This window comes from Sus scrofa, chromosome X (assembly GCF_000003025.6).
Source record: "Sus scrofa isolate TJ Tabasco breed Duroc chromosome X, Sscrofa11.1, whole genome shotgun sequence".
Taxonomy (NCBI): Eukaryota; Metazoa; Chordata; class Mammalia; order Artiodactyla; family Suidae; genus Sus; species Sus scrofa.
This window is the reverse complement of record NC_010461.5, coordinates 94186822-94212474: the sequence shown is the minus strand read 5'-3', so window position 1 is coordinate 94212474 and position 25653 is coordinate 94186822. Positions and strand designations below refer to the sequence as shown.

The 25653-nt window shown below is 35.0% G+C and overlaps 1 protein-coding gene across 2 annotated transcripts in view; it reads right to left on the bottom strand.

The window, feature by feature from the left end:
• Positions 1-25653, bottom strand: part of HTR2C (5-hydroxytryptamine (serotonin) receptor 2C, G protein-coupled) — a 259938-nt gene that overhangs the window by 100878 nt on the left and 133407 nt on the right. For both annotated transcript variants that reach the window (XM_021079477.1, NM_001286590.1), the window contains 2 exon segments: positions 23141-23255; positions 16977-17290 (listed from right to left, as the gene is read on the bottom strand). In XM_021079477.1, coding sequence (XP_020935136.1) covers positions 16977-17290; positions 23141-23175 — 349 coding nt within the window. In that variant the 5' untranslated portion in view covers positions 23176-23255.

The window sequence follows — 25653 nt, the reverse complement described above, 5'->3', positions numbered from 1 at the left end:
TGAGGAAGACAAAAATAAATGGAAAGATATTCCATGCTTGTAGATTGGAAGAATTCATATTATTAATATGTCCATACTACTCAAAGCAATCTACATATTTAATGAAAACCTGATCAAAATTCCAATGACACTTGTCACAGAAATAGAACAATCCTAAAATTTGTAAAAAACCCTAAAAGACCCCAAATACCAAAGGCGACATTGAGAAAGAAGAACAAAGGTGAAGTCATTGATTTCATTTTTTTTTTTTCTTGGTCCACTCCCACGGCATATGGAGGTTCCCAGGCTAGGGGTCAAATCGGAGCTGTAGCCACTGGCCTACACCAGAGCCACAGCAACGCAGGATCCGAGCCGCATCTGCAACCTACACCACAGCTCACGGCAATGCCAGATCGTTAACCCACTGAGCAAGGCCAGGGATCAAACCCACAACCTCATGGTTCCTAGTCGGATTCGTTAACCACTGCACCATGATGGGAACTCCTGAAGTCATTGATTTCAAACTGTGTTACAAAGCTACAGTCATCAAAACACTATGATGCTGGCATAAAAACAGATATATTGATCAATGGAATAGAACAGAAAGCCCAGAAATGAACCCACATATATATGGTCAATTAATTTACAGTGAAGGAGGTAAAGAAGGAGGGAAAGGACAGTCTCTTCAATAAAGGGTGTTTGAAAAACTGTACAGCCACATGAAAAATAATGAAACTAGACTGCTACTTTACACCATACACAAAAGTTAACTCAAAATACATTCAAGGTCTTACATTTCAGGTTTTACATTAAAGACTTGAATGTAAGACCTGAAACCATAAAATTTCTGGAAGGAAACATAGGTGGAAACTCCTTTACATTGGTCTTGGCAGGAATTTTTTGGCTCTGACTATAAAAACAAAGCCCCGCCCCCCCCCCAAAAAAAACTGCAAATAAACAAGTGGGACTAGGTCAAACGAAAAAAACCTTTTGACCAGCAAAATAAATCATCAACAAAATGAAAAGTCAAACTTATGAATGAGAGAAAATATTTACAAATCATATATCTGATAAGGGGTTAATATCCAAAATATAAAAAGAGCTCATACAACTCAGTAGCCAAAAAAGAAAATTAGATTATCTGATTTAAAAAAATGGAAGATCTAACTATATATTTTTTCCAAAGAAGATATACAGATGGCCAATAGGTATATGAAAAGATGTTTAACATTACTAAGCATTAGAGAAATGCAAATCAAAACCATAATAAGATAGCACCTCATAACTGTATAGAATAGCTATTATAAAAATATATATAAATAACAAATATTGGTGAGGATGTGGAGAAAAGAAAACCCTTGCACATTTCTTCTAGGAATGTAAATTGGTGTAGCCACTATGGAAAACAGTATAGACGGTCCTCAAAAAATTAAAAATAGAACTATCATACGATCCACTTCTGGATACTTATCTGAAGAAAATGAAGATACTAATTTGAATAGATGTATGCAACCCCATGTTCACTGAAGCATTAGTTACAATAGCCAAGATATGGAAACTACCTAAGTGTCCAACAATTGATGAATAAATAAAGATGTGGCATATGTGTATAATATATATACATATACACACACATACATATTCATACAATGGAATAATACCCATCTATAAGAAAGAAGTAAATCTTGCCTTTTGCAACAACATGGATGGACATTAAAGGTATTATGCCAACTGAAATAAGTCAGACAAAGATAAATACTATACAGTCTTGCTTATATGTGGAATCTATAAAAGAAAACAAAACAAACAAAAGCTGGCTCATAGAGACATAGAACATATTGGTAGTTGCCAGAATTGGGGGTTTGTGGTGTGGATAAAATGGATAAAGGGTGTCAAAAGGTACAAATTTCTGGCTATAAAATAAATAAGTCATGGAGACATAACATACAGCATGGTGACCATAATTAATAATATTGTATAATATTCAAAATTTGCTAAGAAAGGAGAACTTAGAAGTCTTTATCACAAGAAAAAAAATTCTCTATGTATGGTTATGGATGTTCACTGATTTACTGTGATGGTCATTTCACAATGTATAGGAATATCAAATCATTATTTTGTACCCCTGAAACTAATACAATATTATATGTTAATTTTACCTCAATAAAAACTACTTGCAAAACAATAAAAATCAACCAGTTCTGAATTCTGGAACTTAAACAAAGGCACAGAACTAAACTAAAAGACATTTAATCAAAAACAGCCTACTTAAATTTGATAAGAACTGTGGAGTCTCTATTTTTCCTTGAGGTTTCTCCTATTCTTCTCCCAGTTCAACAATGGAGCACAGTAGCCATGAAGAGCCAGCAGTCAGTGGAGTGGGGCCTGACTTGCTCCGGAACTCCATGTGCATTCCACCCATATAGCATTGCACATATTTTTACAATATTTACAGTACTTTCCTAGGAAAACTCTATTCCCAGGGCATGTGGCAATTTATTACAACTTTGAGTTTAGTTACTCAAAAAAAGTTCTATCTCTATGGTATCATTGAATCAATAGCAGTAAGTTGGATTCCATAACACTACAGTTGCCTAAGGCTGTGAATTCCTTTGGAACAAACAAGAACCTGTTTAGAAGGAGTACCTTTGTAAAAGGAATATGCCCAATATAAAGGGCTTTAAAAAGCTCCAACACATTCTAGACCTACAGAGGCTGCATACACGCATAACTGCGCATATATCCAAGAAAGCCCAGAGAGGATCCCACCAATTCATCTCTTGCGTTCCTTGATTCCCTTCTCAAGTAGGATATAAAAGTCTTAACTGACTTGTAAACCTTCAGAAATATGAAGGTATGATTTCACACACACACACACACACACACACACACACACACACACACACACAAATTCCCTTGGAAAAGTGTGGAAGAATAACTGGCTTAAAGAATTTAATGAAATATTCTGACCCTTCATTGGCTGATCACTCACTATGCTGATTCAGGGGTGACTCCTAAGAAGCCAGGCTTAAAAATAAAAAGAATTAAAGAAAAAAACACCATAAAAATGGCAGGCATACATTGCAGGGAATATAGATCCTACAGAATTAATCTAAGAAAGTCACTAAAGTAAGTAGAAATGAGAAAAAAATAGTAAAAATATAAGACCACTGGAAGGCAAGTGGTCTACTTCCAAAGTTGATACAATACATTATTTAAAATGTCCAGTTTTCAACAAGAAAATGTAAAAGAATAAAGAAACAGGAAGATATAGCCCATGCATAGGAATAAAAATAATTTCTTTCTAGTATCCAGGAAGAGTTTCAGATGTTGGACTTATTGAATAAAGTGTTTAAATCAGTTATAAAAAATATTTAAAGAAGTAAAGGAGACTATATTTAAAGAGTTAGAAGAAACTATCATGATAATGTCTCATAAAATAGAGAAAATCAATAAAGGGATACAAACTAATCTAATATTTAAAACAAAGCAAAACCAAATAGAAATACTAGAGTTGAAAAGTGTTTAATAACTGAAATTTTAAATTCATTAGATGGATTTAACAGTGGGTTTTATCAAGCAGAAGAAAGAATTAGTAAACTTGAAGGTAGGTCAAAAGAGATTATACAGTCTGAAGAACAGAAAGAAAAAAGAATGAAGAAAAATGAAGAAAATGAACAGAGCCTGTGGGGCACCATCAAATGCACGCATAAATGGGAGTCCCAGAAGGAGAAGAGAGGAAGAAAAAGTTTTGAAAAAATAATGGCTGAAAAATTCCCAGCTTTGATGGAAAACACCAACTTACACATTTAAGAGGAACACCAATTAGGATAAACTTAGTGAAAGATATCTAGTTACTTCATAAAGTTAAAAAAGACAAGGAAGAAATTCTAAATGTAGAAAGAAATAAATGATTCAATATGTACAAGATGAACCAAAAAAGACTAATAGCTGACTTCTCAATGGAAACCAACAAAACCAGAAGGCATTGGGACAATGTATTCAAAGTGCTGACAAAAAGACGGTCAACAAAGAATTCTATAGCCAGTAACAGTATTCTTCAAATATGAAGGAGAAATAAAGACAAAAAAAAAGATAAATAAAAACTGAGAGAATTTGTCATCAGCATACTTGACCTGTATTATCTACTAAAGTGAATCTTCCAGCTAAAATTGAAAGATTAGATGGTAACTTGAATTCATGTATTAAAACACTTTAAAAAATAAATCAAAACATTTTTCTCCTAAAGGTGAGACATGAAAGATTAAGTAAAAGAAAATTACATAAAACACTAATTACAAAACTATTTTGATGTGTTATAATGTATAAGATACAATATGCGTGACAATAATAGCACAAAAGTGGGGGGGGAATGGAAGTATACTGGAGCAAAGTTTCTATATACTATTGAAATTTAATATTAATCTTAACAAGTTTGCTTTAAATTAAAATGCATATTACAGGAAGTGACTGCTAATTTGTACAGGGCACCTTTTTGAAGTGACTAAATATTCTGGAATTAGATAATGATGAATGATATTTTGTGAATACACCAAAAACCATTGAATTGTATACTTTAAAAGGATGAATTTTATGGCATATGAATTATATCTCATTTTTCTAAAAGGAATGAAAATAAAAAGATGCATATTGTAAGACCTGGAGCAGCCTCTAAGAAAATTTAAAAAACAGTAAATAATATTCAACAAAGGAATTTAAATGGTACAATAGAAAATATCTCTACCTCTTCATTTAGTTGACAAGGGTAAGTTGCAGGTAGCAGTAGCTGCTCTTTCAAAATCCAGAAAAATATTGTCATAGTGGTAAGAATTGTGTGGAAAAATAATGACCTTGATATTTTTCCAAATGTGTCATTCCTAATGAGGTATATATAAAGGGGTTAGGTTCTTTTTTAAGGGAAAAATTATTGAACCTCTTGCATAATTTGTACTTATTAGCATGTTTTCAAATCACCACAAGTGCATCATTTTTGCATTTTTCCCATTATTATTTGTAGTATAGCTTTAAGTATATATAATAATACATGTAACAAAAGACTGTTTTAAGATTTTATTTATTTATTTATTTTGTCTTTTTGCCTTTTTCTAGGGCTGCACCCATGGCTTATGGAGGTTTTCAGGCTAGGGGTTGAATCGGAGCTGCAGCTGCTGGCCTACACCACAGCCACAGCAATGTGGGATCCGAGCTGCGTCTGCGACCTACACCACAGCTCACAGCAACACAGGATCCTTAACCCACTGAGTGAGGCCAGGGACCGAACCTGAAACCTCATGGTTCTTAATTGGATTCGTTTCCGCTGCACAAGGGGAACTCCAATGTTCAACTTCTATATAATGTTTCTATTGAACATATAATGTTTCCTTTTTATTGGTAACTATGCAAAATATAATTCAAACTTTTGGAAATAATTGTTATCTTTATTTTTTACTCCAATTTCTCTTTTAGAGAACACAGAGACTGATTACAATGGTTTATATGCCACCCACTGGTGAAAAACATGTATATACAGAGATGGTAATCCTAGGTTTTTGAGAAACTGAAAATTAAAGACTTCACTCTTTCAAAACAAAAAAGTATGGAGATTTTAAGCTGAGAGTGTATGGGATGGGGTTAAAGTAATATAGAAAAATGAATAAGTGCTTAATAAATATCAAATGTCTCTCCTTTAGTTCCCCTTCAAGCTTTCTGTTACATAATTTTGAGGAGAAACTATCTTTTTTATTAGCTAGTGAATTCTTTTGGGCTCCAAAAATGATCTTGATCTAGAATAAAGAATACTTTTGGTCTAGAGAAGATTGTCCTGGCCTAGTTAACTCATGTGTATCTGCTAATTCTAAATACTTCCTTTCCTCCTTCATTTTGAAGAGAGTTAAAATCCGCAGTAGCTGTGATCTTATAATTACAAAACAACGATAAAAAATCTATAGTGATTTAGGCTCATTTGAAACTGTACACACTAAACACCCTCAAATGCTTCTTACCATGTAATTAAAGAGCAAAAGTAGAGATAAATAGGCTGATAATTAAAATTCTGCTTCCACTACCTATTTTATTAAATATTTTTAAATGAGAAGTTCCACACTGAAAAAAAAAAATCTCATTTAACCTTGACTGTCTTGGTGGTATTGTTATTTTAAAAGAAACAATGGCATCAAGTTATGGAAAAACAATTTATGAAGTGTATTTTTGGAACTTAGTGTTATATAAATAATGAGTGAGCAGCTTGCCTTTGCTATATTTTGAATGCAGACAAATTAGAGTGCAAAGATTTTAGATTTCTGGTATATTTTATTTCGAACACGAAACAAATTTCAACAATTAGAGAATATAAAAATTTGACTAAGGAGGAAAAGAAAGAAATCAACTTTTAACAATTAGTCCAAGAACCCAGATACTACACAATTCAAGCACTGTGTTAGGAATACATACATATAACTAAGAACAATTCAGATTCATTGTTGTAAGAGATTCTATTTAGCATATGAAAGACAGCTTTCAAGATTGAATTACTGCTGTTTTAGGTAAAGGCTAAGTAGGCTATTCTTATTCATCTCATAATGTTTAAGAGTGAGAGTTTTGGATACACTGTCCATTAATTCTAAGCAAATTTTCTTTTATGTTCACTTAGATGGCAATAAGATATTTTCTTCTGAGTTGTTAAATAATATGAGTAGGTTTTTCATCCAGGGTCTCTTACAGGGACTAATCAAATTGATTATAAAGACCATAGGCACATAAAAGCACAGGTGAAATGTAACCCTGTTGTATGAAATAATAATTCTTTTCATCTTCCTATCATTCACAAAGATACTCTCCTTCTACTTCCATAATGATAATTTCAGATTCCAAATAATTTGTTCAAATTGACATCAGTAGGAAACATAATTATACAATCTGAAAGCATAGAAGAAAACACAGAAAATATCTAGTGCAACTGCCTACTCAAAGCAGAAATTCTTCATATAAACTCCAGTAACGAAGTGATTCCTCTCTTGGAGAGATAGAGATTTTCACTGATAAAGAAGATATCGATGAACCCTAATCTGCTCCTTTCTGTATCTTTTACCATTTATCTTGCTTTCACCTTTTGGAGGCATATGAGCATGAAGCTCCTTCAACTATTTGAAGATATATTATGCCCCTCCACTACTCCCTTTTAATTCTTTTTCTTTCTTTCTGTCTGTCTGTCTGTCTTTTGTCCTTTTAGGGCCGCACCCATCGTATATGGAAGTTCCCAAGCTAGGGGTCAAATTGGAGCTACAGCTGATGGCCTATGCCACAGCCACAGCAATGCTGGATCCGAGCCGCGTCTGTGACCTACACCACAGCTCATGGCAATGCCGGATCCTTAACTCATTGATCGAGGCCAGGGATCAAGCTCGCATCCTCATGGATACTAGTCAGATTCATTAACCACTGAGCCACAATGGGAACTCCGTAATTCTATTTTCTAATCAATCACATAGCAACAAAGGCATTGAAGCCGGGGCCTTCAAACTGTGTATGAAGTTGATGTCAATAGAGTCTAAAATGTAAAAGAAATTACTTTGAGCAAAGCTATGGTTCTAAAAGAGTGTCTATCAGCTAGGATGATGTATAGCATTGTATATATAAAAGAACTGCTAACTATTATTATCATCGTGGGACTTGGAGAAATTACTCCTGTATGTAAAAGAGATTATTTTCTTAGTTATGCTACTCTGTGTCTCTAAAGGTATATCAAGACAGGAAGCAAGAATCAGTGTTTGGTTTAGTTTTCAAGAAGATATAGGTTTTTTCTACATTTCCATGAATGAGTGGCAAAAACATCAGTCTGACTAGCAGGGAGAATGGGGCCCTTAATGTCATTGATCTAAGTAAGCATGGATATTAGCCTCTCATGGCTCTAATATCAGGTAAACTGTGTGCTTCAGTTTTCCTCATATGTAAAGTGGGGAAAATGTAAAGTTCTACCTACAGATTGGTATGGAGATTAAATGAGGTAATAAATACAGAATAAGTGCTGTCAGGGATTAGAGTACAACATTCCCCAAAGTATCCCACTTTGGTATAAGGATTATTTTGAGTTGAAGGTAAATGAGAAATAGCAGATACAGGAAAAACTCTCTACCCTCCCCTTTTCTGCCTAAAGTCAGGGTATAAGTTTCCCTTTGTGAGGGTGCCCCGATCTCTAACCCTACCAGGAAGAGGAGAATGACTTTTTGAAAAAAGGTTTTTTAGGGGCACACTTATGGCATATGAAAGTTCCCAGGCTGAGGGTCTAATTGGTGGTGCAGCTGCTGGCCTACACCACAGCCACAGCGACATGGAATCCAAGTCACATCTGTGACCTATGCCACAGCTTATGGTAAAGCTGGATCCTTAACCCACTAAGTGAGGCCAGGGATTAAACCTACATCCTCATAGATGCTAGTTGTGTTCTTAACCTGCTGAGCCACGGTGGGAACTATGAGAATGACCCTTAATCACTGGAGACACACATTTATCATCCCCAAGACTAAACAAGATTGAGTCTTCATAACAATCCTTATTAGTGTAACCCTTAACTTCCATTAGTTTCCCATGTATATTTACCTTCCCATCCCTAGAAACCCAGATTGCTTTTCCTTTGTATTGTCCATTCTCCACAATATATTGCCCTTTGTTAAAATTATATATATACTCTTGGGTCTAACTGCTTCTTTGGGTTTTCACTTCTTTTCTATGAAGAACTCAGTTATGTGTAAGTAAATAAACCCTTTCTACTATTAAACTATCCTCTGCCAATTTAATTTTTAGGACCCCAGATACTGAACTAAGAGAGTAGAGGAAAAAGTTTTCCCTCCCATACACTCAATTACAGTTAACTATTATAATTATCGTTATCATCATCTTCTTTAACATCATCAATGAGCCCAGTTAAAAGGCTCTTGGATTATACATGCAGATTTAGGAGAAAGGGTCTTTGGAAATAAGGGCTGAGAATTTAGCTTTCTAGGAGTTGGCACAGCAGAAGGTGATATAAAACCACTGAAAGTTTCCATGAAGAAATGAGATTTTCCAAACTCAAAAAATGCCTGTGCCAGGAACAGTGTTTTGGATTAGCCAAATAAAAGTAAAAGATAAAGTAAAGTGAATCTTCGGAACATCAGAAATGGACACCGGGCCAGGAAATCCAAACCCAACTTGAGAAGATAGAAGAGGGTTTCCTCTTAATGTAGAAAAATGTGGATGTGTTTTCCCCAAGTTGTCAATAGATCCCTGGTAGTACTTAAACTCTTGATGCTTTGGGGATAGCAAATTTATATCACCTGCAACAGGGCCTGACACTGAGCAAGTACTTGGGTGTTAGTTATTAGTTAGCTTAGTGCTGCCTATCTGCCTGTAGGAAATGACCTTTGTAAGTAGAATTGGAATGTAACTAAAATTACATTATGTATTTACTGAAGATTTAAAGAAGTAATTAATCTGCAGAAGTTGTGTATCTCTAAGGAGGAAAGAGGAAAGAGAAGGTACAAAGAATGACCAGAGATAGCAGACTCTAGACATACAAACAACCACCAGGACCTCTGGACTGTGTCCTTTAATATATGTCACCATAATTTTCTGTAAATTATGAGTCCTATTCTTCCCTTTTATACTTGGAATTGAAATTTACTTGGTAAAGAAATTTCTCCCCTATGATAAAGGTCCTAGGTGAAATGACTATATGTATTGGGAAGGGGAATATTGGGAGTAGACATTTGAACTAAAAAAGTAAAGATTCACATATGCAGATGTGTGGGGCTGGACTATACTAAGTATCTAACCTCATGAACTGATTTTCAAGAGGGAAAGAGGGCTTCATTTTATTCATTAAAAAAACACCAAAGGAGTTCCCGTCGTGGCGCAGTGGTTAACGAATCCGACTAGGAGCCATGAGGTTGCGGGTTCGGTCCCTGCCCTTGCTCAGTGGGTTGATGATCCGGCGTTGCTATGAGCTGTGGTGTAGGTTGCAGACGCGGCTCGGATCCTGCGTTGCTGTGGCTCTGGTTTAGGCCAGTGGCTATAGCTCCGATTGGACCGCTAGCCCCGGAACTCCATATGCCGCGAGAGCGGCCCAAGAAAATTGCAAAACGACAAAACAAACAAACAAACAAACAAAAAAACACCAAACAAACAAAAAACAAATACAAGGATAAATGCTAGTTTACAACAGTGACAAGGTCACAGCTTAGCCTTTCAGGAGGGAGTTTTTATGTGGATGCCTGAGGACAGAAATAAAGGCATCAGCAAATATAGGCATTAGATCAGCCCTATAGAATGGAAGCCCTGAGTAGACTGCAGTAAGTAAAAATGAAGAAAGAATAGAGAGTTGTTTTACAGAGGGATTTTTGTGAAGAGGGCAAAGACGAGCGTTGCTTTTTCAAAGTTTAGGTAACATAGCGTGCCACATATTTTGATTTTTTGCAAGGAACAGTAAATACAATAAAGACTGAAGCAAATTCAGTCTGTAGGTTTGGCTATATCAGGTGACAGCACCCAAGACAGGTAGAGCAGCATTCTCATGGAAGGCATTGGTGGTGAAATGCAGAGCATCAGCAGAGACCACGATGCCTGTTGGGAGATTGTGGATTCCCAACAGACATGGCGGTACTCAGCAGATGCCCAGCTAATGATGATGGATACCCAGTGGCAGATGATGGATGCCCAATGGAAGAGGATGGATGACCAGTGAGAGATGATGGATGATCAGCAGATACAGTGAATGGTGGGAGGTGATGGTGGATACATACATGTTGGATGAAAGCCCAGAACAGTTGCAGCAATGCGTGATGCAAATTGATTTACTCATAATCGCATGTGAGACAACTCCTGGATATTTCTAGAAGTATTTGTAGGGAAGGTGTGTATCTTTTTGGGGGGTTGGAGTAACTTTGTTAGCATATGGGGATAACAAGCCAGTGAATTTAAGCTATCAATATCAAGCTGTGAGCTGTCACAAACTTAAATGCTTTTAGGGACCAGGCAGGTAATAATCAGTGAGTAAGGCTGCTAGATGTAAGAAAATGCGGAGTGGTAGAAACATAGCAAAGGTGGAACTCACACACAATGAATAAGAGATATTCAACTTACAAAATTTAAAAATCATTCGCTAGGCCTAAATAAAACTCACCTGTAGTCAGAAGTCAAAAAGTTGCCAGGTCGTGACCTCTGGTTTTGGTGAACACTTAGATGTCTTAGATCTTAACATATCTTTTATTTAGGAATGTGGTACCATTTTTATACAAATAATAAATTTGTTTCATTTTGAAGTGAGCTCTAGGTATACAAGTTTAGGAGATGTATTATACATATGAGATAATTATCTTCTACTATTTGTTGACCAATTCAAAGAAATCAGAAAGATTCTATTTATCACATATTTTTCCATTAAATATAACTTTTTTAGAATATTTAGGATAAAGGCTTTGTCACTCAACATCTTTAGAGCTAAATCACTTACTTTAAAATCATATTTTAGGAGTTCCCAACGTGGCTCAGTAGTTAACGAATCCGACTAGGAACCATGAGGTTGCAGGTTCGATCCCTGGCCTTTCTCAGTGGGTTAAGGATCCGCTGTTGCCGTGAGCTATGGTACAGGTCACAGATGTAGCTCGGATCCCGTGTTGCTGTGGCTCTGGCGTAGGCCTGTGGCTACAGCTCCGATTCCACCCCTGGCCTGGGAACCTCCATATGCCACGAGAGCGGCCCAAGAAATGGCAAAAAAGACAAAAAAAAAAAATCATATTTTAATTTTAATTCCACAAATATAATACTGTGCTAATATTATAATATATCAGTATTGGTAATATTACTTTTAGCTTTAACTATAATAAATATTAATAATAATGTTGACATTATATATTAACATATTTTATTAAGGGATTCCATAATATTGAGCCAATATAGTGTTACTGGAATTAATTCCTGTTGTTCATCTTATATTTTTTAATGTTTCATTGGATTCTGCTTACCAATTCTTTATAAAGTATTTTTTTATTAATAGTCATAAGTTTTGTTGGTCTACAGTATTACCTCTCTGTACTGTCTTTATTTGGTTTTTATGATAAAACTATGCTTGCTTCATATAAAAATGAGGAAGGTTTTTTTATTTTTATTTTCAATGATCTGAAACAGTTGATGGAACATTATGATTAGCTGGTCTTTGAAGGTTTTCTAAAATTCCCTAGTGAAACTATATGGATCTGGTGTGTATTGTATGGTAGATCCTTGATAACTTTATTTCTTCCACTGAAATTGTTCTGTTTCCTTCTATATCTAATGAAGTCAATTTTGTTAACCTGATTTTCCCTGGGAAGGTACCCGCTTTTTTATGTCTTCAATTGATTTGAATATAAATCTATAAAATAATGTAATGATTTAAAAATTTATTTTTCTTCAATTGTTATTTTCCTTGTCATGTGTTATTTTGAATATTTATATTTCTTCCTTTTTCCTTATTTAAGTTAGCTAGCGTTTTGATTTTGTTTAAAAGTTGCTTTTTTAGGGAGTTCCTGCTGTAATGCAGTGAGTTAAGAATCTGACTGCAGTGACTTGGGTTGCTGTGGAAGCATAGGTTCGACTCCTGGCCCAGTGCAGTGGGTTAAAGGAGCTGGCATTACCATAGCTGCAGTGTAGGTTGCAGCTGTGGCTTGGATTCAATTCCTGTCCCAGGAATATCTATATGTCACAAATGTGGCCATAAAAAAAGGTTTGTTTTTTTTTTTTTAAAAAAAACCCCAGGATTTTGATTTATTAATTAAGTATATTGCTTTACTATTCTCTAATTAATTTCTGCTTTTATCTTTAGTTTTTTTTCTTTGTGCTTTCTTTTGGGTTACTTTGCAGTTCTTTTTCAAGGTTGCTTTCTAGGAATTTAATACGCTTGTATACTTTCGTTTTTACTTATAAATGTGATTAGGGCTATGAATTTTCCTTTGATCACTGCTTTAAGTATATTCTATAGATTTTGATATACAGTGTTTATACTATCATATTTCTAAATAAATCTGTAATTTTAGTATGTATTTGTCCTTTTGATTAAGTTGTTTAAAATTTGTTGCAGTTTCAAGATCAGATACTCTTTTTTTTTTTTTGTCTTTTTTTTTGCTATTTCTTGGGCCGCTCCCGCTGCATAGGGAGGTTCCCAGGCTAGGGGTCTAATCGGAGCTATAGCCACCGGCCTACGCCAGAGCCACAGCAACACGGGATCCGAGCTGCGTCTGCAACCTACACCACAGCTCATGGCAACGCCAGATTGTTAACCCACTGAGCAAGGGCAGGGATGGAACCCGCAACCTCATGGCTCCTAGTCGGATTCGTTAACCACTGCGCCAAGACGGGAACTCCTCCCCCATCTCTTGATTATAAAAAAAAAAAAATCACTGAAATTATTCTACTTTCTTCCCCCTCTTTTCCTTTCTCTTTTCTTCCCAATTTTTAGTTTCATTGCTTCTAATTTGTTAGAGTATATAACAAATAATATGTCATATAACATGTGACTATTATTATGCCCTTATACCATCTTTATTTTTATCTTTTTTTTTTTTTTTTTTTTTTTTTTTGTCTTTTGTCTTGTGTCTTTTTTTGTTGTTGTTGTTGTTGTTATTGTTGCTATTTCTTAGGCCGCTCCCGCGGCATATGGAGGTTCCCAGGCTAGGGGTTGAATCGGAGCTGTAGCCACCGGCCTACGCCAGAGCCACAGCAACGCAGGATCCGAGCCGCGTCTGCAACCTACACCACAGCTCACGGCAACGCCGGATCGTTAACCCACTGAGCAAGGGCAGGGATCGAACCCGCAACCTCATGGTTCCTAGTCGGATTCGTTAACCACTGCGCCACGACGGGAACTCCTATTTTTATCTTAACTCTAAAATTAAGTATATTAAATGTTCATCATCCACCTTTTTGAGGAAAATTTCCCAACCATCCCTTGGTTAGATGAATCTCATCCACCATTCAATTTCTTAAGAAGGACTTACGGGTTCTGAACACTCTGAGTTTTAAAAATTTTAAACTTTTTATAGCCTAGATGGCCAGCTTGTCTGGATACAAGATCTTTGTTCCCAACTTTGTTTGACAATTTTTCCATTTTTAGATTTTAAGGTATAAAATTAATGCTTAAAAACTGCATACTAGAATACATAGTTTTTCAAGTTTTGAGAAATATATATATATAACCACTATTGCAATCAAGATATAGAACACTTCCATGCTACCAAAGTGAATGCCCCTTTGGAGTCAGCATTCCACCTTCAGACCTGGAAACTAATGTTTTGTTTCATGTCTATATAGCTTTGTTTTCAAAAGAATGTCCTATAAGTGGTTGACTTAAAAAACATATTGTTACACTGTTGCTTTGGCTTAATATTTTTTAAAATTATGAGGCAAGTATAATTATCATGACTTTGTAAATTATTTCTTATTTTTGCCTGGCATCCCAGAAGATTTTTCTATGTATTTAAAGTCCAATGTCTCAGATCAATCTCAGAGTTGACTGTTCCAGGACAAATTCTTGGTGAGCTGTATCATTGTACATTTAAACTCTTTTATTTTTGGAAAACTTTCCTGGATTATAGTTTTAAATATTAATTCTGTTCCATTTTTTTTTCCTTTTCAAGGATTCTCTTTATACATACATTGTAGTTTTTTTTTTTTTTTCTGGTCTTTGATATCACTTTCTGAACTCTTTTACTTCTTTCTTCATCTCGTTTTCATTCTTTTTGTTGTTTTTCCTGTTTTTCTTCAGTGCTTCTTATTAAGTTTTCATTTTTCTTCTTTAGGTACTTTTAATTTCCATTTCCAATATGATTTTATTTTTTCTTCTATTTTACTGTTCTATGTTCAATTAACTTTTGCTTTATGTTGACCAATTTTTTGGTCCATTTCTTTTTTTAGCTTTTAGACTTCTACTATAAGATATTTTTTTAAAAAAATATATCTTTAAATGTTTTAGAAAATTTCTCTTGGAGTATTTTGTTATAGCTTTATTTTTCAATCATTCTTTATTTGTGGGAATTTTAATCAAATGCCTTTTTTTTGATTTTCATGTTCTGCTTTATATGGATGAGGATTGGTTGCATTTTTTAATTTATATGACCATCGCGAGCAGTTTGTGGGTGGTTTCCAAGATTCCAAGCTCAAGAACATCCTCTTATCTTCACATAACCAAGTATGTTTTTTTATTGGAGGATTTTGGGGTACAGGGGAGGGCAGTGGGAGGGAAGTTTGATGGATTCTTACATGTTGACATTTTTTTTGTCTTGTAAGATGATAAAATTTCCCTTCTTGTCTCTTTTCCCCTTCACTGTGCATTTTTTTGTTCAAAAGTTACCTCTCCCTTTAATCTTTTTTTTTTACCTCCAAAGAGTTCCTTCTCCAACGTTGCTTTCTTGAGTCCTACACACACTTCTAGGCACTTGCCTAAAGGCTAAGCTTCCAGAGAAGTTTTTTTTAGAATTTTCACACTGGGATAGGCTTTCTTATGATGATTTTAGATCAGTCTTAGGCTTCCTACTAGCTTTCCTCCTCTCTCTTTCATTGTAGTATTTCCTAGACTGCCCTTCCTCTACACAACAGCATGTGGTGGGAGCCTAATAGATAGCTCATTGTGATCATCTATTTATTTTTCTGCTTACAGATAATTTGGAATTTGATTTGGATGTCATCCAAATTTGGTAGTGGTATTGTATAGTTTTATTCGTTTTTGTTGTTCTTTACTGCTTGTCACGGGGACGATGGATGTGTTAAGAGATTTGGATTTAGACTGATGCCATTTTTTTGACCACCCATATATTTTTAAGAGAGAAACTGGCAAAATGAAATAGACACCACAAGACAAAGTATACCTTCTAAGGCATATTCATTGCAGTGACCTTTTCATATATAATTTGGGGCTAGAATAAAATACTCACAGAGAAGGTCAAATACTTACATTTTGAGATTAATGCATCACTGAAACTCAATAGTAAGAAAAGCATATTTCCTGAGAATACTATTTATAAAATGCCTGTTGAGATGATCTATTACCACTGTGTATTTAGAATAGGATAATTAATTTTTAAGCTCCACAAGAGATTATTCCTAGGTTCAATGATCTTCTTTTAGGATTTGAGAACTTGATACACTTTCAGTATTAATCCTTCCAATCTAATCCCATTACACACTCCAGGGAACAGGGGGTTTTTTTCACTCCCTTATAAAATGAGCATTCAAACTGAGTTCTCCAACTTCCCAACAAAGATACTTTGTAGTTTAGTTTCAGTGGTTTTGACTGTTCTTTATAAATATTAACTAGAAACAAGTTAGGTTAAAATAAATAGGACAGAGAGATGGCAGAAAATTAAAAAAAAACCCTCTCTAAAATCATATATCAAAACCTTCAATGCTTGAATTTTTACTGTGATAATATGAATTTGTACTTAATATAATTAATAATCAGTTTGTTATCCCTGTCTCCTTGTAAAAACATGAATAGGAATAAGAAGAATAGCTGTTAAGTGCTTATTATGTGCCAAGCACTTAGTTTGCTAACATTGAAGAAAATTACTTAAAATATGTTTAGTAAAGATAATGAGCTTGTTTTATCTTCTTTATATAAAAGATGGTACTAGGTATGTGTACAGCCCAGAATGTAGGGGTAGGAATGTGTTTCTCTTACAGTCACAGTCTGTACATTGGAGGGCAACTTTTGTTTAGAAATGACACTGAGCAATAGAGTATCTACATCTAACTTTAATATATTATAAAGCCTTTGTTTTGCTTTTGGAAGACTCTGCTACTGATTTACATAATAAATATGATGCGCACATTCAATTACCTCTGTCACACAATTTTCTTTTTCCTTCATTTTTCAAATGCTACAGTAGAATAAATTTATGAATGTTCACTATGATACCTGATACAAATTTATGACACCACCTGAGATTTAAAAACTAATAAAAAAATAAAATAAAAACTAACAAAATTGTACTTACCATAAAGGATTGCAAGCAGAGACAGTGGCATGACAAGTAGTCCCACTAGCATATCAGCAATGGCTAGGGACATTAAGAAGTAATTGGTGGCATTGTGAAGTTTCTTTTCCAAGCTTACTGCCATGATGACGAGAATGTTGCCACCTATTGTCAAGATTATTATTATGACGATTGAAAGTGCTGGCCAGTTTTGTACCCCGTCTGGGAATTTGAAGCGTCCACCATCGGAGGTATTGAAAATGTCAGTTACTATAGCTGCTACTGGGCTCACAGAAATATCACATTGCCAAACCAATAGGCCAATCAGGTGCACACTGAAAATTAAGAAAAAAAAAAAGATCAGGTATATACTGTATTGTTGTACCTAATAAATTATTTATATAAAACAACTGCTTTTCCTTTAACAATCATTATTATTATCAACATCATTTCTACCCTCTTAGTTAAACTTCAGCATTTCTTCCTCCTGTCCCCAGAGTACTAACTTTCACTGAGTACTAAATATGAGTCAGGCACTTAGCTTATGGCAATATATATATATATACACACACATATATATATATATATATATACACACACACACACATATATATATATATATACACACATATATATATATATATACACACACATATATATATATATAATCTCATACAATGTCCTCAGGAGGTCAGTATCGATTTATAGCTATTATGTATATGGAGAGACTGAGGTTCAGAGAAGTTAAGTAACTTTCTTAAGGCAACACACCCAGTAAATTGCAGAGGCGGGGTCTGTACTCGGGTCCAGTGATTTTCAAAGCCTGTGTTTTAGACTTTTACTCTATGCAATTAATCTGAAAACACAGTTAATATTTGTGCTTTCAACTTTCCTTCTACCTGACCCTCTCTCCATTTCTATTCTAGGTTTTCTATTCTAGGCTAGAAAATGATTTATGGTAATTAATTCCTATGAGTTGTTGCTATCCTATGCTAGAAACGAAATCTCAAGTAATTTTATTTTATTATTATTATTTTTTTTTGTCTTTTTTTGCTATTTCTTTGGGCCGCTCCCACGGCATATGGAGGTTCCCGGGCTAGGGGTCGAATCGGAGCTGTAGTCACCAGCCTACGCCAGAGACACAGCAACGGTGGATCCGAGCCGCGTCTGCAACCTACACCACAGCTCACGGCAATGCCGGATCGTTAACCCACTGAGCAAGGGCAGGGACCGAACCCGCAACCTCATGGTTCCTGGTCGGATTCGTTAACCACTGCGCCACAACGGGAACTCCACTTAAGTCATTTTAAAATGTACATTTCTCTTGATGGTACTTGTGTAGATTCTCCTAGTAGGAATTTCAGGCCAAATGACTAATGTAAGAGAGGAGAACATGGTTATGTTTTTCATATCACTAATTAATTTCCCCTGATGGTGATATGAGATTTATTTAGGTTACGTACATTAGTGTAAGTGTCTAATAAAACCAACATTTATTTTCCTTAATAAAATAGACAAGCACATTCAATATTTACTGCTTAAAAGTAAGAATTATTATCTGTGAATGACTGTCTTATGTATATTCTATGTTCAGTAATGTTTATTTAATGAATATTAAGCAACAAGTACACTATATGTACTGGTTGTTAAACCCTAATATTATTTAGAGAGGAGAAAATTTCCTCTACTGCTACAATAGGTGCAAACCAATTTTCTGTGAAAGAAAATTGGATGAGGAGATGGAACAGATGACATTACAAAGCATCCACCATCGGAAGTATTGAAAATGTCATTTACTATAGCTCCTGACATTGAGTTCTCCATGTAAATATTATTTCATTATCTCATTCACTTGTTTTTTCAACTAAAAATATTATATCTTTACAGGGAAAATGTATGTGTGTATCAATCATCAAAGAAATGCAGTAGTAAAACTAGATGATTATGATTATTATAATTGTATCTATAACATTATACACACCTGTGTGCACATGCGTGTGCGCACACACACACACACACACACACACAACCCATACTTTTTTTTTTTTTTTTTTGCTTTTTAGGGCCAAACCCAGAGCATATGGAAGTTTCCAGGCTAGGGGTCGGAATTGATACTACAGCTGCCAGCCTACACCACAGCAACATGGGATCCAAGCTGTGTCTGTGACCTTACACCACAGTTCACAGTAATGCCGGATCCTTAACCCACTGAGTGAGGCCAGGGAGCTAACCCACATCCTCATGGATCCTAGTTGGGTTCAATTCTTCTGTGCCACAATAGGAACTCCCTACACCATACATACTTTCTGATCCAAAACTGTAACACTAAACCTGAAAATGTATTGGCATTATTTAAACTTAAGTAAGAATATCATAATTTTCTACCATATTTAAAAATTATCTCTCTTAATACTTGTTAATATACTATATGTTTTCTAAGATAATGGAGAAATTATAAAAAATATTTTTACTTTATTATTCTTCAAGACATAAAAACTAATACTTCAGACATTTAGCCTAATACTACTTCCTCATTAGTCAAAGCTATTGTTATCCTAAGCAACATTTTGTGGGGAGACATACACAGTAATTTTTTTTTCAAATAATGAGAAGTAATTATTAAATTCTTTTAGTTGCTGGATGTATTTTTCCCTGAGACATAAAAATAAGCTAAAATAACATATGGTTCAAAAATCTATATCATAATTATTCTGTGATTAAGAATAGAAAATTTATAAATAAAGGACCAGGAGTTCCTGTCATGGCTCAGTGAAAACAAATCTGACTAGCATCCATGAGGACGAAGACCTGATCCTTGGCTTGCTCAGTGGGTTAAGGATCCAGTGTTGCCATGAGCTGTGGTGTAGGTCACAGACACGGCTTGGATCCTGTTGCTACAGCTCTGATTCGACCCCTAGCCTGGGAACCTCCATATGCCGCGGGTGCACCCCTAAAAAGACAAAAAAAAAAAAAGAAAGAAAGAACCAAATAAAAAGAAGCATGTTATTTGCTTTCAGCTTTGATTATTCCATCACCATATTTGTTGCATTTGGCATATGGCCAAGGTCCTGGCTGTACGACTTCAATGATTTTTTTTTTTTTGACCAGTCACTTAACCTCTCAGAACATCAATTTCCTCATCTGTACAATGAGAGTGATCTTTACCACATTATTGTTGTGAAAATTGAATGATATATGTAAAGTCCTCAAAATAAGACCTTTGTCATATAAGGCACTCAATAAGTGTTGAAGCTTACCTTCTTTCTGCCTTCAAAGTTAAAGTATTTTATGGTAGCAATGCCCTAATGCAATGTACTTCAAAATTGATCAAGAATTTAAGTCCTGGTTTTAATTTAAGAAGGTACTTATATAGAACTGGACTCAAATAGTAACTTTAAATCAAAGGTCTTTCTTTTCTGGCCTAACTGATGAAAAACATGTTCTTCTGACATTAAAAAAAAAAAAATTCTGGAGTTCCCGTTGAGGTACAGTGCCTAGGAACCATGAGGTTGCAGGTTCAACCCCTGGCTTTGCTCAGTGGGTTAAAGATCCGGTGTTGCTGTGATCTGTGGTGTAGGTCGCAGACGTGGCTCGGATCCTGTGTTGCTGTGGCTCTGGTGTAGGCTGGTGGCTACAGCTCCGATTAGACCCCTAGCCTGGGACCCTCCATATGCCATGGTGTGACCCTAGAAAAAGACAAAAAAAAAAAAAAGTATTAAAAAAAATTCTGGTTTAAATTAGTTGATGATCATTTCAAGTAGTCACACAAAACTTTATGCTCACAATAATATGCTGGATCTCCAATTGTCAGTTGTAGAAACACATATATATTTATTCTTAAGCCTAGATAATACATTCCTCACAGAATATGCAGTGAAACTTTTTCTAAGTAAATTGTGAAATCATCTAAATCTTTTCGTTTTATATAAAAATGATAAAAGAATGCAAGATAAAATTGTACATAACAAAAGTACATGAAAAACTATGTCCAATTACGAATTTTATAAGTTGAGTATCTTAGAAAATCACTTAAAACATTCATCTTGCTTACCTCTACTAGTCAAACCTATTTTTATTTTTATTAAAGAGTCCATGAAAAAATACTGAATTATAGAGGAATCGTGTAGTAGCAAAATATATCTATTGTAAATTAGTAAATAAAGTAATGGTATTGGGAAACTCCTGAAAGAGTTTTTACTTCAGTTTCCTGGTTTCAATTCAATTCAATTTAATAAATTCTTATTAAGCACTACTTATGAGAAAACTGTTATGATTTTTATTGCAGTTAATCCTATTCCTACAGTATTGTAATCAAGAATTGGCTGTATTCTAGTGAAACCTAATTTCTAACATTTACATGCTCCATGAAAAACATACAGTCTTTTTACAAAAGAGGAGTAATATAGGCCTTGTTCCTAAAGCTTATGTTAATTGTTATTAAGCCCACAGGAGTCTCATAAAATATGTACAAAAAAACACAATTTCTCTCTGAACAATTCAAATAACTTATTCATTGCTACTAAATTTTTAATGAAAATATAATCTGACATTTTTAGTAGGTAAACAAAATGATAATTTGATTTAAAAGTCTGAGTACATTTTAAATCTACAGAATGTTTAGATGGCATGTGGCAATGGGCATTATTAGAAGAGGTGAATGCTCCCCTTGCTTCTCTTAATAGAATGGAAAAAATTCTATGTGATTGTTTAATTTCATACCAGAATAATGTGGTGCTCTTTAAGGCAGCTCTACACTTTGGTATATGGGCCAATTGGCACAGGCACACAGAGTAGGTACATTTGTCCTTTCATTTTCCCATACCCGGCTCTTCTTTTCCCTTCTTTATCATTATCCTTCATTCTTTCCTTTTCCTGTCTGCTCTAGTTTTCTTAGAATCACACATCCTTGAAACTATTACCACTACAATATACAGTGACATCCAAGATGGGCTATAAATGGCCCATATTGCAGAGGATCCAATGATGATGTACAGTTGGATCCAATGTCAATATACAAGATGGGCTACAATGGCCAATATTGCAGAGGATCCAGTGTTGATCTACATTGCTCTATAAACTTTTTCCTCAGTGAGCACTTTTGTAGAAATCATATAAGAAACTGTGTACGGAGTTCCTGTTGTTGCTCAGCGGTAATGAACCTGACTAGTATCCAAGAGGATGTGGATTTGATCTCTGGCCTTTCTCAGTGGGTTAAGGATCCCGTGTCACTGTGAGTTGTGGTGTAGGTCGAAGACATGGCTCAGATCCTGTGTTACTGTGGCTGTGGCATAGGCCAGCAGCTGCAGCTCCAATTCAACCTCCTAGTCTAGGAACTTCCATATTCCATGTGTGTGGCCCTAAAAAGCTTTGAGAGAGAGAGAGAGAAAGGGAGAAAGAGACAGAGAGAGAGAGAGAGAGAGAGAGAGAGAGAGAGAGAGAGAGAGAGAGAGAGGGAGAGAGAGGCTGTGTAGGAGCAAGGTGATTCAAAGCATCTCAATTGTATTGATCAGAGTTTACAGAGTCCTGGATCTTTTTTGCCATGCCCCATTGCTCAAAGAGTAGGTGAAGAAGAAAGCAAACCAAACTTTTACTAAGTTAAAAAGAAGATATACCTGGATTAGATCATGCTTAGAATTGTTCAGTGCTTGAATCCAATTCTTATTCCTTTTACGTTACATTCTATTGACTTTTACTCTTGGTTCATAGTTTCAAGACTTCTGACAATGGCATTGTTTTGCTCTGTCCAGCTACATCCCCCAACCCCTACTCTCTGACCTCCGACCCCTTCTTTTGCAACCTTAAATATTCTTCATAAAACCAGAGGCTTATGAAGACATTTTATTCTTTTGGCTATTCAGTTCTTACAGGAAGGAAAATGAAAGAACCTTTCTTATTTCTGTGTTTTAACCATAAAGAACGTAACCACAAGCATCAGAATTATTTTTGAATGATATTACTTGTTTGAACATATAAGTAGTTGTGTTTACTTGGGGTTCAAATTATTATTTTTCCCATTTTATTTTTTTTGAATAAGAAATATCAATAATATTAGTCTATTGGAATGTAAGTCACTTAGGCAGATTGAGGCAAATATAGCTGAATGTTCATATAAAATCTTTTTAACATTTTTGAGCAAACTACTATGGAAAGTTATTTTAAAAAATAATAAGTAAAAAGATCCTTACAGGAACGAGTGCACCGCTTTCCTCAGGTTCACCATGATTGCTTTAGTCTTAAGCAACCAAAGTTTAAAATTGAGAAGAGGAAATTTAATAGACTGGATTCATTATGCCATCCTTTCTGGGAAGAGAAAAAAAAAGGGAGAATAAGGTAATTAGTTAAAAGTTTAAATAACTTGCATGATATTCAATTAAATAAATGTAAATATACTTATTAAGTGATAAAAATCAATATTAAACTTAGCAAACAGGTAAGGATATTAGATCAAATAGGTAATAAAAAATGGCAAAGAGGATAGATTTTTCATTTATTTACCAAATACAGCCATTATAGTTTTTCTAAAATTGCTTGTATACACTTTATTTCAATCTCCCCCTGTTTGAATACAAATCAATGTTTTGAAAAAGAAATTAAGTATATATGTTTCTTGGAGTTCCTGTCATGGCACAGGGGAAACTAATCCAACTAGGAACCATGAGGTTGCGGGTTTGATCCCTGGCCTCACTCAGTGGATTAGGGATCCAGCATTGTCGTGAGCTGTGGTGTAGGTTGCAGACACAGCTCAGATCTGACATTGCTGTCGCTGTGGCACAGGCCGGCATCTGTAGTTCAGATTAGACCCCTAGCCTGGGAACCTCCATATGACATGGGTGCGGCCCTAAAAAGACAAAATAATAATAATATGTGTTTCTTAAATTGCAAACCATTGGGAGAAAGTGTGTGATCTAATATTTAGGTAGCATTAAAAAGTGAAAAACTTTCATCTTATAGAAACATGAAAAGTGGAGTTCTCTTGTGGTGCAGTGGGTTAAGGATCTGGCATTGTCTCTGCAGTGGCTTGGGTTGCTGCTGTGGTGTGGGTTCAATCCCTGGCCTGGGAACTTTCATGGACCCAGCCAAACAACAACAACTATATATATATATATAAAACAATATATATATATAAATATATATAAAAAACAATATAAATATAAAATGAAGTGAACATATTTTGCACAACATTCCTAACTTTTTGCCTTCAAAGTGAAATAAGCTGCATTTTCATAAATAGCTTTATTTATACTTTTACAGTAACCAACGATGTTACCAGTGGGTAGCAATAGATTTATACCAAAATAAATTAGTAGATTACACTTACTATATTAAATAAAGCAATCACCCTGTGTACCAAGTAATTAATATACAACAGACAGTATGCTGCAGTCAGGGCACATGGAATAATGCTGAAAATTGCAAATAAAACATCAGTTGCACTAGATGATTGAAACAAAAACTTTTAGCTTCACTTATTGATTAAGCACTAACAATGTATCTTCAAAGAAATTAGGAAGGGAACAGTAAAACTCTGTGAACATCAAAGAATTTAGAGTGAGTACCTTTGATTTCTGTAGGCTATTTTTGAAAGAGTTATTTGTTACATTGCAAAACTCCACCAAATATTTACATAACAGATTATTCACCACTTAGCTCTCTATATATTCAATGTGCTAAAATATTGGCCAAAAGTAGATTGGATACAAATTTGCTGAGAATTTTTGCTGAACTACTTGCAGAAATAACATTTTATGCAGAGTGAAACATATTTCTATGAATTTTTACACTGATATTGAAGAAATGCTCAGTGTGAATTCTAGTGATTAACACAGAGATACCTTGGTTTTTCTGTCTAGCATTCTTAACTGGGGATAGAGTGGTAAAACCCTGTTCATCATCTTGCCTTTTCTTTATCTTGTATTTTAGGATTTTTTTTTAATTTTAAAAATTATTTATTTATTTATTTTTAGGGCTACACCTGCGACACATGGAAGTTCCCAGGCTAGGGGTCGACTCAGTGCTGCAGCTGCCAGCCTACTCCACAGCCACAGCAGTATCGGATCTGAGCTGTGTCTGCAAGCTAGCTCATGATAATGGTAATGCCTGATCCTTAACCCACCGAGCAAGGCCAGGGATCCAACCCACATCCTCATGGTTCCTAGCCACAATGGGAACTCCTATTTTAGGATTTTGATTACACTCTCTTCCCATATCAACCATCTAACTGTATTCTTTTGGGGGGTCACAAGCTATTATAAGAGTCAGAATTGTGATGTTAAATTTGTATCAGTGGGTGATCAATGAGAAAAATTTAGGGGTGTGTCTGTGTGTGTGTGAGAGAGAGAGTGTTGAATAGTTTGAGAACATGGAATAGCATTGAAAAATATCTATATATCTATATATAGATATATATATAATTTTGTGTACAGAAAAACACTGACCTGAACTTAATTATTGTCTCAGGCATGAAGGGAAAATTATAGGTTAAGTCAGAGAAATAAGTTCAAGATCAGTAAGACAACTTTTTGAGAGGAGGAGCCATGTAAAGTATGCTTCCCATGTAACTCCCACATCTCTTAGCCATGTGCTGGCTCCAAAGTGATTGGATGATTGAAGGAAAGGGAAAGGGAGAGAGTTGAAGTGATTTAAGGGGTAATATCAAAAGGTCCTAAGAATAGAGAAGTAGCTGTGGTTCTGTCCAAAT